Source organism: Salmo salar, chromosome ssa25 (genome assembly GCF_905237065.1).
Source record: "Salmo salar chromosome ssa25, Ssal_v3.1, whole genome shotgun sequence".
In the NCBI taxonomy this organism is placed as follows: Eukaryota; Metazoa; Chordata; class Actinopteri; order Salmoniformes; family Salmonidae; genus Salmo; species Salmo salar.
Window position 1 is genome coordinate 23514013 of NC_059466.1, and position 12873 is coordinate 23526885.

General features: G+C 44.8%; 1 protein-coding gene across 1 annotated transcript; it reads right to left on the bottom strand.

Moving 5' to 3' along the window:
- Nucleotides 1-2140: 2140 nt before the first annotated feature.
- LOC106586431 (inhibin beta B chain) lies at nucleotides 2141-10783 on the bottom strand. The gene is made up of 2 exons (XM_014173703.2): nucleotides 9569-10783; nucleotides 2141-3102 (listed from the first exon to the last, which is right to left on the bottom strand). Exons 1-2 carry the CDS (start codon nucleotides 9963-9965, stop codon nucleotides 2273-2275), a joined length of 1227 nt encoding a protein of 408 aa, XP_014029178.1. The 5' UTR covers nucleotides 9966-10783; the 3' UTR covers nucleotides 2141-2272.
- Between the last annotated feature and the right edge of the window lie 2090 nt (nucleotides 10784-12873).

Below are 12873 nucleotides of genomic sequence, written 5' to 3' on the forward strand. Positions count from 1 at the left end.
GTGTACCCCTCCCACTACTTTTCTTACCTAGCGGCTGTTGAATGTTGAGTGCCTGAAAGGACTCACTAAAATGATTTTGACCACAACACTGGAGAATAGGATAATGATGCGGAGTAAGCATTTATTTTAAAGTTACAAAATATTTTAAGAAAACATATTTTACTTTACATAAACTGTACAGATGACATTGATATGACTAAATGATTCTGAAACAGGAACTAAAAATATATTTTTATTAAATAGAAAAACTGGAGAAAAAAAAATAGAATTAAAGATGAAAAATGAAGTGTCCACATGTCTATTGTACAAAATAGATAGAGAAAGGAAATAATATAACTAAGAAATAGAATCATCATATTGTACCCTGATACGTAGATTAGGCCTCTTATGATCAAACAGTATTGGACACAGAAAGTAATGTGATGGCCTCGCCATCTTATTATAATAATAAGCTAAAATAATATTGGCCTCTTTGGTTCCATTAATAGGTCAAATAAAATTTGTACAAAAAAAATACAATTTACTTCTAGAAAAATAACTTTCAATGGCAGTTTGTTTATTAACTAATCCCGCAACTTTTCAGTGCAAATGTCATAACAATCATTCGCTTTGGAAAAATGGAAGCGAAAGATCACATTTCAAGTATTTGATAAGAGGAGTTAAAGACTAGGAGAGGAGGAGAAGAAAGATCAGTTCAGTCTGGTAGAGTTGTGTAGGTGGACATGGGTGGGTTACTATACATTGCATAAATTACGTGGCACTTATTTATGACAGGACACTCAGTACCCCTTTGAAGGCATTTCAATATGCAAGTGCTATTAGGAGTGGGAGTGTGCATTTAAAGAGTTTAGTCTGCAAGTGCTACACTGCACCATCATGCCCTGTTGGCCCATAACAAGAGTCTCCTCCTCGTCCGTTTCGAGGTCCCCTTTATCGGAACAAGTAGGGGCAGCGCGGACTCTGTTTTCTCTGGATGAAGTGTGTGTAGTTGTGCACTGTGCACAAAGGTCCATCTTCACCTTTAAACTGAGTGCTCGCCTGCAGTATGGTCACAGACAGGAAGAGAGAACGTGTGGTCCAATGTCAACAACAACATGTCAACAACGTTGTTGTTGTGTCGTCACCTCACCTGGACAGGAGTATAGTCCCAGAAAGGCTTTATTCAATAATAAGCTCAGGCTGATACAGTTTCTGTAATAATTCCACCGGATTGAATGGGACAGTCATAGTGTCTTTATGACAGTCTTTATGGAAGTGCTGGTGTTTCTAATTGTATTAGCCGATGAATTGTCATTGTCAGTGCTTTTGTTTTGTCAATGTTCTGGTGTGCTTCAGTACTCAGGAAGGGGAAGAAGCCCATGTGCGGTTGGCTGATCCTGGACCTGTAAGCTTCCTTAAAGGTCCAATCCAGCCCTTTTTATCTCAATATCAAATATTTTCTGGGTAACAATCAAGTACTTTACTGTGATTGTTTTAATTAAAATGGTCAAAAAGAAACAAAAATAACTTCTTAGCGAAGAGCAATTTCTCAAGCAAAAATGTTGCTACGACTGTCTGGGAGTGGTCTCAGTGGTAAAGGGAAACTGAAAATGACCTGTTATTGTCAGACAGGTTTGGAACTCTCTTTCTTATTGGTCTATTAACTAATTTAACACCTGTTGATGTCACTAGGCAGGCCAAAACTCCATCCCACCAAAACAGGCTGAAATTTCAGGCAGTCTTTTCAAAAGACTCTAAAAGGGCATTATCATAATTTTTACAGTTTCACAGTATTATTCCAACCTCAGTGTGGAAATATATATAAAACACGTTTTTGACTGCACTGGGCCAATAAGCGCTTTTCTTTCCATCTTCATCAGAGAAGAGATAAAGTACCATTCATTTTCATCTAAAAATGGCAAACTAGAAAAATAATATAATTTGGTGATCAACCATTCCCTTCTCCTCCCATAACTCTGGAACCGTTCTGAAGTTCTTAATATGAAATGGACAGAAACTGGCCTCACTCAGCCAGATAAATAATCCATTAATACATGTTTGTTTGTACCTGTTGGTGTGCTTCCATATAACTAAATATATATATATATATATATATATATATATATATATATATATATATATATATATATATATATATATATATATATATATATATATATGTATATATATATGTGTGTATATAGTACAAAAAGGTCCTTTTGTACAAGACTTTTTAACTATAGTCGTTTGATTTGACTTTCAAAGTTCAAAGTAAAAAAAATCACAGACAGTCTCAGGCACAGCCACACTCTTCCACTATCATATTGGGCACATCTCGTTTTACTATGTTGTATTCATCGTCGAAGTACAGCATAGACATGGTGCTGAGCTTGGTGGGGATACAACAGGAGTTGACCGAGCCGGGGCTCATGCCCCTCATCCGGTACTGGTTGACCACTGCCGTGTGGAACGACGACGCTGACCCCGGTACCCCTGCCATGTACGCCGGGCAGCTCCCCTCGCAGTAGTTACCGTAGTAACCCGCAGGTGCGATGATCCAGTCGTTCCAGCCAATGAGGCGGAAATCAATGTAGAACTGCTGTCTGCAGCACAGGCCTCCACTGCTCCCGTCACACTCCAGGCCCCTCTTCCTGATGCGGTGCTTCCCTTCCACCTGCCGCGCCCGGACCACCAGGAAGGGCCTGTGTGAAGGGTCTGCTGGGTCGACTAAGATAGGAACCACGTTGGACGCCTCACAGCCCTCGCAGTGCACCTCAAGGTCCTGCCGCCGGCCACCTTTACTAAACACGGCCCTCACAGCCTCTGACAGGGGGAATGTGTGCCAGCCGCTGCGCTTAAGGTCCACGCGCTTCTCCACCAGGGTCCACCGACCTCCTCCCCCTGGCCTTGTCCCCCCCCCGGCTCCACCTGCAGTCCCAGTACCTGCCTCCTTGTAGTGGATCTTCACTGTGACTTTTCGTCGAGGCCCTTTCTCGGAGCCGGTGGGCAGCAGCCTGAAGTAGAGCCACAGGTTGGCCTGAGACACGTACAGGTTCTGGTTCCCTTCACTGGAGATGAGGAAGTAGAGGCTGGACTTAGATGCTTGAGATGAAGTCAGCTCATCTGATGGAGAGAAGAAGAGAGGGATGTGGGTTTAGTGATATATAGTGATATATAGCAGGGTTCCCCAACTATTTGGCCCTGCATGTCTTGTGAGCACAAAAAAATATATATAATTGTTGGACATAAAATACTGTAAAAACACCAGAAAATCAGCTCCAAGTGATTTTAATTTTGGAAATCTGTTCCAAAGTATTCTGACAAGCGTAACAATATGATTGTACTGTATACAAATGTAAGCTTGGTTTGAAATTATTATAGTTTTAGACAAATATTATATTTGTTTGGGCTTGACCATCCGCTCCCTGACCATCCACTCAAGAGAAGAATTGGCCCGCAGCTGAATCTAGTTGATGAACGCTGCTGTATAGTCAAGGGTCAAGAGAATAAACTAACATGATTTTTAGAACAAGTTAGAAAAGTTGACAAAATTCACAAAGTAAAACACATAGTTTTCCAACTTGTGTCTGTGTGAGTGTCTCTGTGAATGAATGTAATGTAACACTACATCTGAGTATCATTTGTAAGAGGGAGAAAGAAGTGGACAAACAACAACAAGGTGCATGAAGCAGGTAGCCAAGGAGGGAGCAGTTCAGTCACTTCTGTCTTCCTCTCCTCTCACCACTCTCTCACACATCACATGCTGTTAGCCTAGTTCCTTATAGGCTGTTTCTCCTGACAGCCCAGTTCTGGGAGCAGGCCCAGTTGGCCTCAGGTCTGATTGTGAAGACTAGCGACAGAGCCAGAGATAGAAGAGAGAAGGGGAATGGAGGAGAAGTGAAGAGGGGGAACGGAGGAGGGGAGGGGGGTAGGACAAGGCCTGGGCCCCGGGGGGTTCATTGAGTTCGCTATGAGGGCTGTGTGTGTGTGTGTGTGTGTGTGTGTGTGTGTGTGTGTGTGTGTGTGTGTGTGTGTGTGTGTGTGTGTGTGTGTGTGTGTGTGTGTGTGTGTGTGTGTGTGTGTGTGTTGTGAGGCACTGCTGTGAAAACCCCAGAGCTCCCCGGAGCCTTTGAGACTGACAGCACAAAGACCCGAGTGAGGTATTAGGAGACAGCCGCGCTGCAGCCTGGCATTAAGCGCGTGGCCCTCCTAACCAAAAGCATGATGAGGCAAAAATAAAATCCATTTACATGACACTGGCCACTTTCTAAAATGAAACAATGAAGAGATTCGAAATGTCTAAGGCATAATGGGGTTTGGGGTTGGCCATATCTTTTTTTAAGCCTAATGATGTCTTCCCAATTACTGTGAAAACCGAGAAGTTTCTGTTTAAGAGTTAGCCAGGATCGTCTTCGGCTGAGCACATGTTGAAGCGGCTAAATTACTTTGTTTGCAAACTGATTAGCGTGAGTTGGTGTCAACAGCTGGCCACCAAAGATGGCCCTTTTTAAACCGACCCTATGCCTACAGGGTACTCCAGTAACAGTGACTTTAAATTAATGCACGTGCACACACTCACACCACGAGCACGCACAGACTCGCGTTATCACACACACACACACACACACACACACACACACACACACACACACACACACACACACACACACACACACACACACACACACACACACACACATACAGTGTAAGCAACCATCCCTGTGGCAACAACAAAAGCACAATCCATATTGATACCGAACCCTCATGGTGCAGTCTCAAGTATTTAAGAAGAAAAGTATGCATCTGAAGTGTAGATGTAAAGGCATTGATGCAATAACAGTTTTAACCTGATTTAACTGCTGTCATTGCCCAAGGACATGAGTATATATCCTTGCCTCATTTCCTACCATGCCTTGCAGCTTGCCTCAACAGCTCCCAGTGATCAACAGGGGAGATCCTAGGCCAGGGCGTTTCTCTATCTGTGCCCTGAGTGACACTGTGTGTAAGGCAATGAAGTGATGGGTGGAGAGAGATGGCAGTCTGAATCTCTAACAACAAAGATACTACAGTCTGGACTGAATCATTGTCATACATTTTTTAAATATGCGGTGGAGAGTATCTGTAGCTTTTCCCCTATATCCCATCTGTGAAAAAAAATACAGACATATTTTTTTAATGACCCATAACTTAGGGTAGCTGAGACTGGCCACATTAAACTGGATGCTGGAGTGGATTGAGAATCATCCTGCTGGAAAACACTTAAACTATTTACATTTTCTTTGCTTTTAGAAAATCCCACAAAAACACATAGCCAGTGCTTGAACCAGGCTTTAGGGAGGTGAGTTCAGGAAGGAGGTGAGGTGATGGAGAAGGTTATGTTGGAGACCAGTTAAACAAGGAGGTGTGCTGCCTGGCTGAGTGTGACTGGGGTCAATGTGCTCCTGGGCCAGGCAGGGGAGGTGAGGTTGACATCTGGGTGGGCCTCTGTCTCTCTGGATGGAGCTAGCGCTGCCTATGTGTGTCCCCACCTGTGCCACCAACACAACAACAGGGTAGGCAATATATATATGTGAGTGAGTGAATGAGTGAGTGAGTGAGTGAGTGAGTGAGTGAGTGAGTGAGTGAGTGAGTGAGTGAGTGAGTGAGTGAGTGAGTGAGTGAGAGAGAGTGCACGCATGTAGCAGAGTGCTATGCTCATTACTCAAAGTCTGTGACGACATAGACCAAATGCCGCGGTGCACCGTTGCTCTGACATGAGCCTCGCCTCGCAGTCAGACACACACACACACACGACTCTGACAGGCATCCCTTAGGCTGCTGGAGCACAACGCTCAGCTCAGCACTCCAGCAATTCCCACAGAGGAAATAGGAGAGGAGAGGGGAAAAGAGCAGAACAGGTCAGGGTGAGCCCCAGAGAGCCCCATAAAGCCCCATAGAGCTGGACTTTTGGCCAGTAGTTAGTAAGCTGCTTTGCTGGTAGTGGTGGAGGAGTGAGTTTGAAGTTGTACTTAAAAAGCTTAACTCTTGATGGTTTAATAAAAGCTTTGAAAAGCAGTTACAAATGGAAAAGCACATGCATAATGATGTATGAGCAAGGGGTGAATCTACAGTTAGTCAGAGCACCTGACATACTCATACACACACACTTGGATTGAGTGTGATGTGGAAACTTCCATGAGCTGCTTCAGACAGGGCATGATTGACGTGTCTTCATGAAAGACTCTGTCCCAGAGTAAACCCAGCAGCCAGCCCTATAGCCCTGAGAGGGATACATCCCAAATGGCACCCTATTCCCTATACTGGGCACTATTTTTTACAGTTTTTTCCCAGGGCCCATAGGGCGCTGGTCAAAATTAGTGTACTATTTAGGGAATAGGGTGCCATTCGGCACACAACCCAAGGACTGGGCCAGAGTTAATGACATCCAATAATGAAGTCTTAATTCGTGTCTTGGACCGGAGTCACAGGGAGTTCAACAGGTCCAAGCGGCTATACCAACGACAATCGAGATGCACACATCTCCCCCTGCACTCCGCTCCGCTCCCGTGGTTACGGGACACTGAATCCCTTCGCCAAAGCGAGGGTACGCGAGACTGTGTCATAAGAGATGGGTGGTTGGCACTGTTCCTCACCTGGAACCTTGGCAGCAAGCCTCAGCCTCTGCTCCGCTAGGCGGTCATGAGACTGAATACTGACTGAGAGATAAGAGCTATAGCTGTCGCTCTCTAGAGGACAGTAACGCTCACCACAAACTCCTCTAGGCCCCTACCAGCCATCCAGTAATGTCTACCACAAACTCCCCTAGGCCCCTACCAGCCATCCAGTAATGTCTACCACAAACTCCCCTAGGCCCCTACCAGCCATCCAGTAATGTCTACCACAAACTCCCCTAGGCCCCTACCAGCCATCCAGTAATGTCTACCACAAACTCCCCTAGGCCCCTACCAGCCATCCAGTAATGTCTACCACAAACTCCCCTAGGCCCCTACCAGCCATCCAGTAATGTCTACCACAAACTCCCCTAGGCTCCTACCAGCCATCCAGTAATGTCTACCACAAACTCCCCTAGGCTCCTACCAGCCATCCAGTAATGTCTACCACAAACTCCCCTAGGCCCCTACCAGCCATCCAGTAATGTCTACCACAAACTCCCCTAGGCCCCTACCAGCCATCCAGTAATGTCTACCACAAACTCCCCTAGGCCCCTACCAGCCATCCAGTAATGTCTACCACAAACTCCCCTAGGCTCCTACCAGCCATCCAGTAATGTCTACCACAAACTCCCCTAGGCCCCTACCAGCCATCCAGTAATGCACACCACAAACTCCCCTAGGCCCCTACCAGCCATCCAGTAATGCGCACCACAAACTTCCCTAGGCCCCTACCAGCCATCCAGTAATGTCTACCACAAACTCCCCTAGGCTCCTACTAGCCATCCAGTAATGCACACCACAAACTCCCCTAGGCTCCTACCAGCCATCCAGTAATGTCTACCACAAACTCCCCTAGGCTCCTACCAGCCATCCAGTAATGTCTACCACAAACTCCCCTAGGCTCCTACTAGCCATCCAGTAATGCACACCACAAACTCCCCTAGGCTCCTACCAGCCATCCAGTAATGCGCACCACAAACTCCCCTAGGCCCCTACCAGCCATCCAGTAATGTCTACCACAAACTCCCCTAGGCTCCTACCAGCCATCCAGTAATGCACACCACAAACTCCCCTAGGCCCCTACCAGCCATCCAGTAATGTCTACCACAAACTCCCCTAGGCTCCTACTAGCCATCCAGTAATGCACACCACAAACTCCCCTAGGCTCCTACCAGCCATCCAGTAATGCGCACCACAAACTCCCCTAGGCCCCTACCAGCCATCCAGTAATGCGCACCACAAACTCCCCTAGGCCCCTACCAGCCATCCAGTAATGTCTACCACAAACTCCCCTAGGCCCCTACCAGCCATCCAGTAATGTCTACCACAAACTCCCCTAGGCCCCTACCAGCCATCCAGTAATGCACACCACAAACTCCCCTAGGCTCCTACTAGCCATCCAGTAATGCGCACCACAAACTCCCATAGGCCCCTACCTACACACCTTGATCTTTGACTGTGACATCATTAAAGTCCCTCTGCTTGGGCCCCGGCCTGTGCCTGGTCTAGCTGCCTCTCTCCAGGCTGCTCCAGGGGCCTTGTCCCTCTTTCCATGCCCTTGCTGGCAGCCTGGGTTCTGGGGGTGAGTGCCAGCTGGCCTGAAGGCAGAGGGGGTCTAGAGAGCAGGGAGCAAAGCCAGTTCCATGGCACAATGCTGCACAAAGGCTCAAAGGTATCGTGTATAATGGAAAAAAAGCAAAGAGGCCTGGTTGGATGAACCTTTATATGACAAAAGCATTCTTTAGAAAACGGAGATATGGGCACACCATACACCCCCTCCCACCTTCTCCATCTCTCCATCCCCCGAACCCACGACTCAAATGTCTCATGCATTATTCTGAGCGTTTTCTTTTGTTTTCTCATGCTTTTTGTTCTGAATGTTGACATATTGGGTTTAGCAAGAATGCGCAGTGCTCTCCCAATAATTGCCTTGCTTTTGTTCCATTGTCATGAGTGTGCTTACATCATTTCTATTGGAGGGTGACAGCTAGGAACCCATCCAGGCTGATTGTTTACTGTGTGCTACAGCGTTGCACTGTGGGACTGGCATCTCACTTTGTTTCTTAATGGTATGCTTTCTCTGCTAAACAAACACTACATCTCAAATATGATGTTCTCACTGCACTAACCTGGCAATTATTGGTTTCAGTTGTTAACAGACAATAGATGTGTGTGTGTGTGTGTGTGTGTGTGTGTGTGTGTGTGTGTGTGTGTGTGTGTGTGTGTGTGTGTGTGTGTGTGTGTGTGTGTGTGTGTGTGTGTGTGTGTGTGTGTGAAGGGGGAAAGGAGGGGTTTATCTTCAGACCCTTAAGAGTTAGCTACATACACATTCTTAGAAAGTTGGATAAATGGCCAATTGAAGGGGTTTTCCCTTAAAATAGAGCTCTATGCCTAAACACGTTTTACTGCTGAAATGGGACTCAGGGTTCTTTACTATTCCCTAGACAACACATGGGGGTCATTTAAGGTTTCATTCTACAATGAATTGTTGAATTGTTGAATGAATGAATGAATGAATGAATGAATGAATGAATGAATGCATGCAAGTTGAATGTTATGTGTCATGTCGACTTAGTGAAAGACAGTTGCACTTGAATTTGAAGGATATAGTCACTCTTCGAAACAGAAAACGAAAATTGAAGGCATTGGCTGTAATAGGCTACACACATCTGGGTTGAGAACTTTACGAAACCCACTAGATCCCATCAGATGAGGCATTCAATTTCGTTTATGAGGCAATTATATCGTGATTATGTAGGGTTGTATCCTGCGCAATTATGGCTGTCCTGATATGAATATTAATTCCTAGAATCCTCGGAGGGGAAAACGTGCTAAATGCTGCTACTACACCTTTTGAAATTGAGTCATGACTCAGAAAAATAAAGGGAGAGAAATGAGAGTTAGATAAATGCTCTGATTATTGATAATTAGGCTACCTGATTCTGCGAAGCTGATTATCTCCGAAGTCTCTTGCACCTCGTTACTGTAGGCAGCCTGTCCATCAAGGTTAGGGATCTCAACCCTTCCGTCTTCTCGTAGTTTACCTGCGTGAAGCCGCCTCAGCGCTGTCACCATCGCCGCTTTCGGGATAGGATGTGTGATGTTGGGTCTTTCTCTCATTTGTAACCTGTTCAAGATGTGCCTCTTAACTGCTTCCAATAAGTCTATATCCACCCGTTCTGACGCCTCCGGCATCCCGCACGAAGCGCACGACTCCTGGGTCACAGTTTGAGTCTCTGCCCCAGTTGTGCCCGTACCCGTTGTGCCCAAAGTACAGCAGATGGAAAGTATGCAAGCCATTAAACAAGCCAATGTGAGACTATATCTTTTCATTTTCTCTTTTTGAGACTGGAATTCCCAAGCACGATGGAGAGGAAGAATTGTGGTTATTCGATACAGAGAGCAAAGAAAGAGAGTTAGGCTACTTCACAAGTTTAGCATCCTGGTAAATATCCAGCTCTGCGCCACCGGGAATAGTTTGCACATGGAACTATGATTGATGCACACGTTAGGGTAATCCAAAACAGTCCATGTGGTTTTTGTATTCCAAAGAGGCTGCTGTCAAGGGCTAATAGATTATTCCAGATGTTCTTATTTGCTTCCTCTCGAGCCCTGTAAAGCTTGGGTCCTTTTTGTGAAGCGCACTACAGTTCAGTTCTCATCTAAAGCACAATTCCAGAGGTGTTGGTTCTTGACCGGTGAATTTGAAATGAGCACAGTGTGTAGTAGGCTATCTGAATGGCACTACCGCGTCTGGCATGCCATTTCTTCCAATTTAACAAAACGAATTATTATATTCCATAACCTTTGCAAACCACATTTAGTATCTCACCGGTACGCGGGCTTTGTATCCGTTGATCAGGAGACGAAACGTTTGATGTGAAGTTCCAAATATGAGGTTACAACTGCCTTTACATTCAAATCACTCATATAAACGCAACTTTAGGAATCCAACTAAATTGCAATCGAATTCATACCCAACTCATCCCTGGATCACAGTCTTGTTTGTCTACTGGTGAGTTTGAGTAGACTATCCTATGCGCTTGTGTATGCGACGGCTCTGTCTCTGTGTCCTGAAATAGATGCTGTTATCTTTACAATGTTCTCCTTTGCAATCACGACACGGAGCACACCGCACACCGAAAGTTTTTATACAGGAGTTGAAACCACGTGGGGAGTTCCACCAACAGGGCTCAAGGGATTATATGCTGCTGCTAAAACTATCTGGGAGGAAAGCGCAGCGGAGGATGGACTTTCCTATGGTTACAATAAAAAGTAGTAGAATACAATAGAGAACACCTTTTAACCCTACATTATAATTGTACACTTCATTACCTCATAAGAAAATACTGTATTATAGGCCTAAAAGAGATAGATTGTCATTTTTAATAAATGTGGGACTATTTCGGCAAGACATCTCATGCTCTAAAATTGGAAGGATTTTATAAATGTTGGTATTACGGTGTCTGAAACAAACAATCAGATGAAACGAACAAACATAAACATGGACGCACGTATCACACACATACACAATGTGTTTGAACCGTCGCATTTTTGTAAGGTACTACAAGTTTCGAAAGCCAACGACTCGGTTTTGTATGTAGATAACTCAGGATAGGCAAATCACTTGACTGCAATGGGATACCACTCATAATGCAGTGTCCATACTGAAAGGCGCGTGCCTTCTGTGCGCTTTTACGCATGAGGAATTATTTTTTTTATAAACAGCGCCACCTTCTGTTGAAACACTTTCCCTATTAAAACATGAATATGAAAAAAATATGCTATTCTTTGAGGAAAGTGCCAACACACCGATCAGAAAACAAAGGATGTCTAAATATATCAACATGTCCCGACCTTTATGTAGGTTAGTGGGACAAGTGAACTGGCGCATTAGCCAACATTCAAGCGTGGTCGTGGATTAGGCAAAAGTATAGTTACTTTTCCAGCAGAAGCTTTCATAGACAGTCACAGAGACATAGGCCTGTGTGTGTGTGTTTATCTGTTTATATGTGTGTGTGTGTGTGTGTGTGTGTGTGTGTGTGTGTGTGTGTGTGTGTGTGTGTGTGTGTGAGAGAGAGAGAGCAAGCTAGAGGGAAGGAGAGAAAGAGAGAGAGAAGGGGGGAGGGGTGGTAATAGTAATTTATGTAATTAATAAAGATGAATCCTAAACCCTATACCACTGCACAAATAGGGTCAAAACAGCATGACTCAACGGTGCTTTGGCTTCATAGGCCTAGCATTGTCATGGACTATGCAACAGTATACTTACTTTTCCAAGCTTTGTTAGACAGTCACATAGGGACACAGGCGTGTGTGTGTGTGTGTGTGTGTGTGTGTGTGTGTGTGTGTGTGTGTGTGTGTGTGTGAGTGAGAGAGAGACACACACACTTCAATGTAGTTTATGGGGTTGACTGAACATTTAAAAATGTTCTTCTCTTCCAATGTGCTTTAACCATCACATTTTTGTAAGGTACACACAAGTTCTGACAGTGAACGATTCGGTTTAGTATGTAGCCTTATGGGTCTACATACTTATGACTTATGTGCTTTTACTTACGAGGAAAAATAAAATAAACAGTGCTACCCTTTGTTGAAACATCCACTACACTATTGAGCCATTAATCTGAAAAATCTCAGTTGATTTTTTTTTAGAAAAGTGCCAAGACGCAGATCAGAAAGCATAGGCTGTCAAAAAATGTCAACACGTCCAGACCTTGATGTAGGTTAGTGGGTCAAGTGAACTGCCGCATTAGCCAATGGTCAAGAATGGTTGTGGATTAGGCATAGGGACACAGGCCTGTGTGTGTGTGTGTCTCTGTGTGTATGTGGGCGGGTGGGAAGGATGTAATAATAATTTATGTCATTCATAAAGCTGAACTCTATACCACTGCACAAATAGGGTCAAAACAACATGACTCAACAGAGCTTTTTCTTCATTGGCCTACTACACTCTAAATCATGCCCATATTCAGTGGTCTCCATCATGATTGACAGAGAGAGCCTTTAGACCAGGGGTCAAAGTCATTTTGCCCATGGGGCCATTCCTGTAAAGGCTTCTCTGTAACCACTTGACTGTGTTCATTCATTGCTTGTGTGTGAACTTCTTCTCTAACATGAAATCCTTTCTACTAATCTGAGAGGATATTGATGGGAGCACAAGTGGGGCCCACTTTAAATACATTGACATGTCGAAAATGGCTCCAGTGCTGCATGTTTGACACCCATGCTAGACTGATGG

Coding starts and splice junctions, on each gene's coding strand:
- LOC106586431 (XM_014173703.2), bottom strand. CDS start 9,965: ATGAAAAGATATAGTCTCACATTGGCTTGTTTAATGGCTTGCATACTT. Junction 3,103..9,568: donor AATCAGCTTCGCAGAATCAG/GTAGCCTAATTA, acceptor TCTCTCCATCAG/ATGAGCTGACTTCATCTCAA.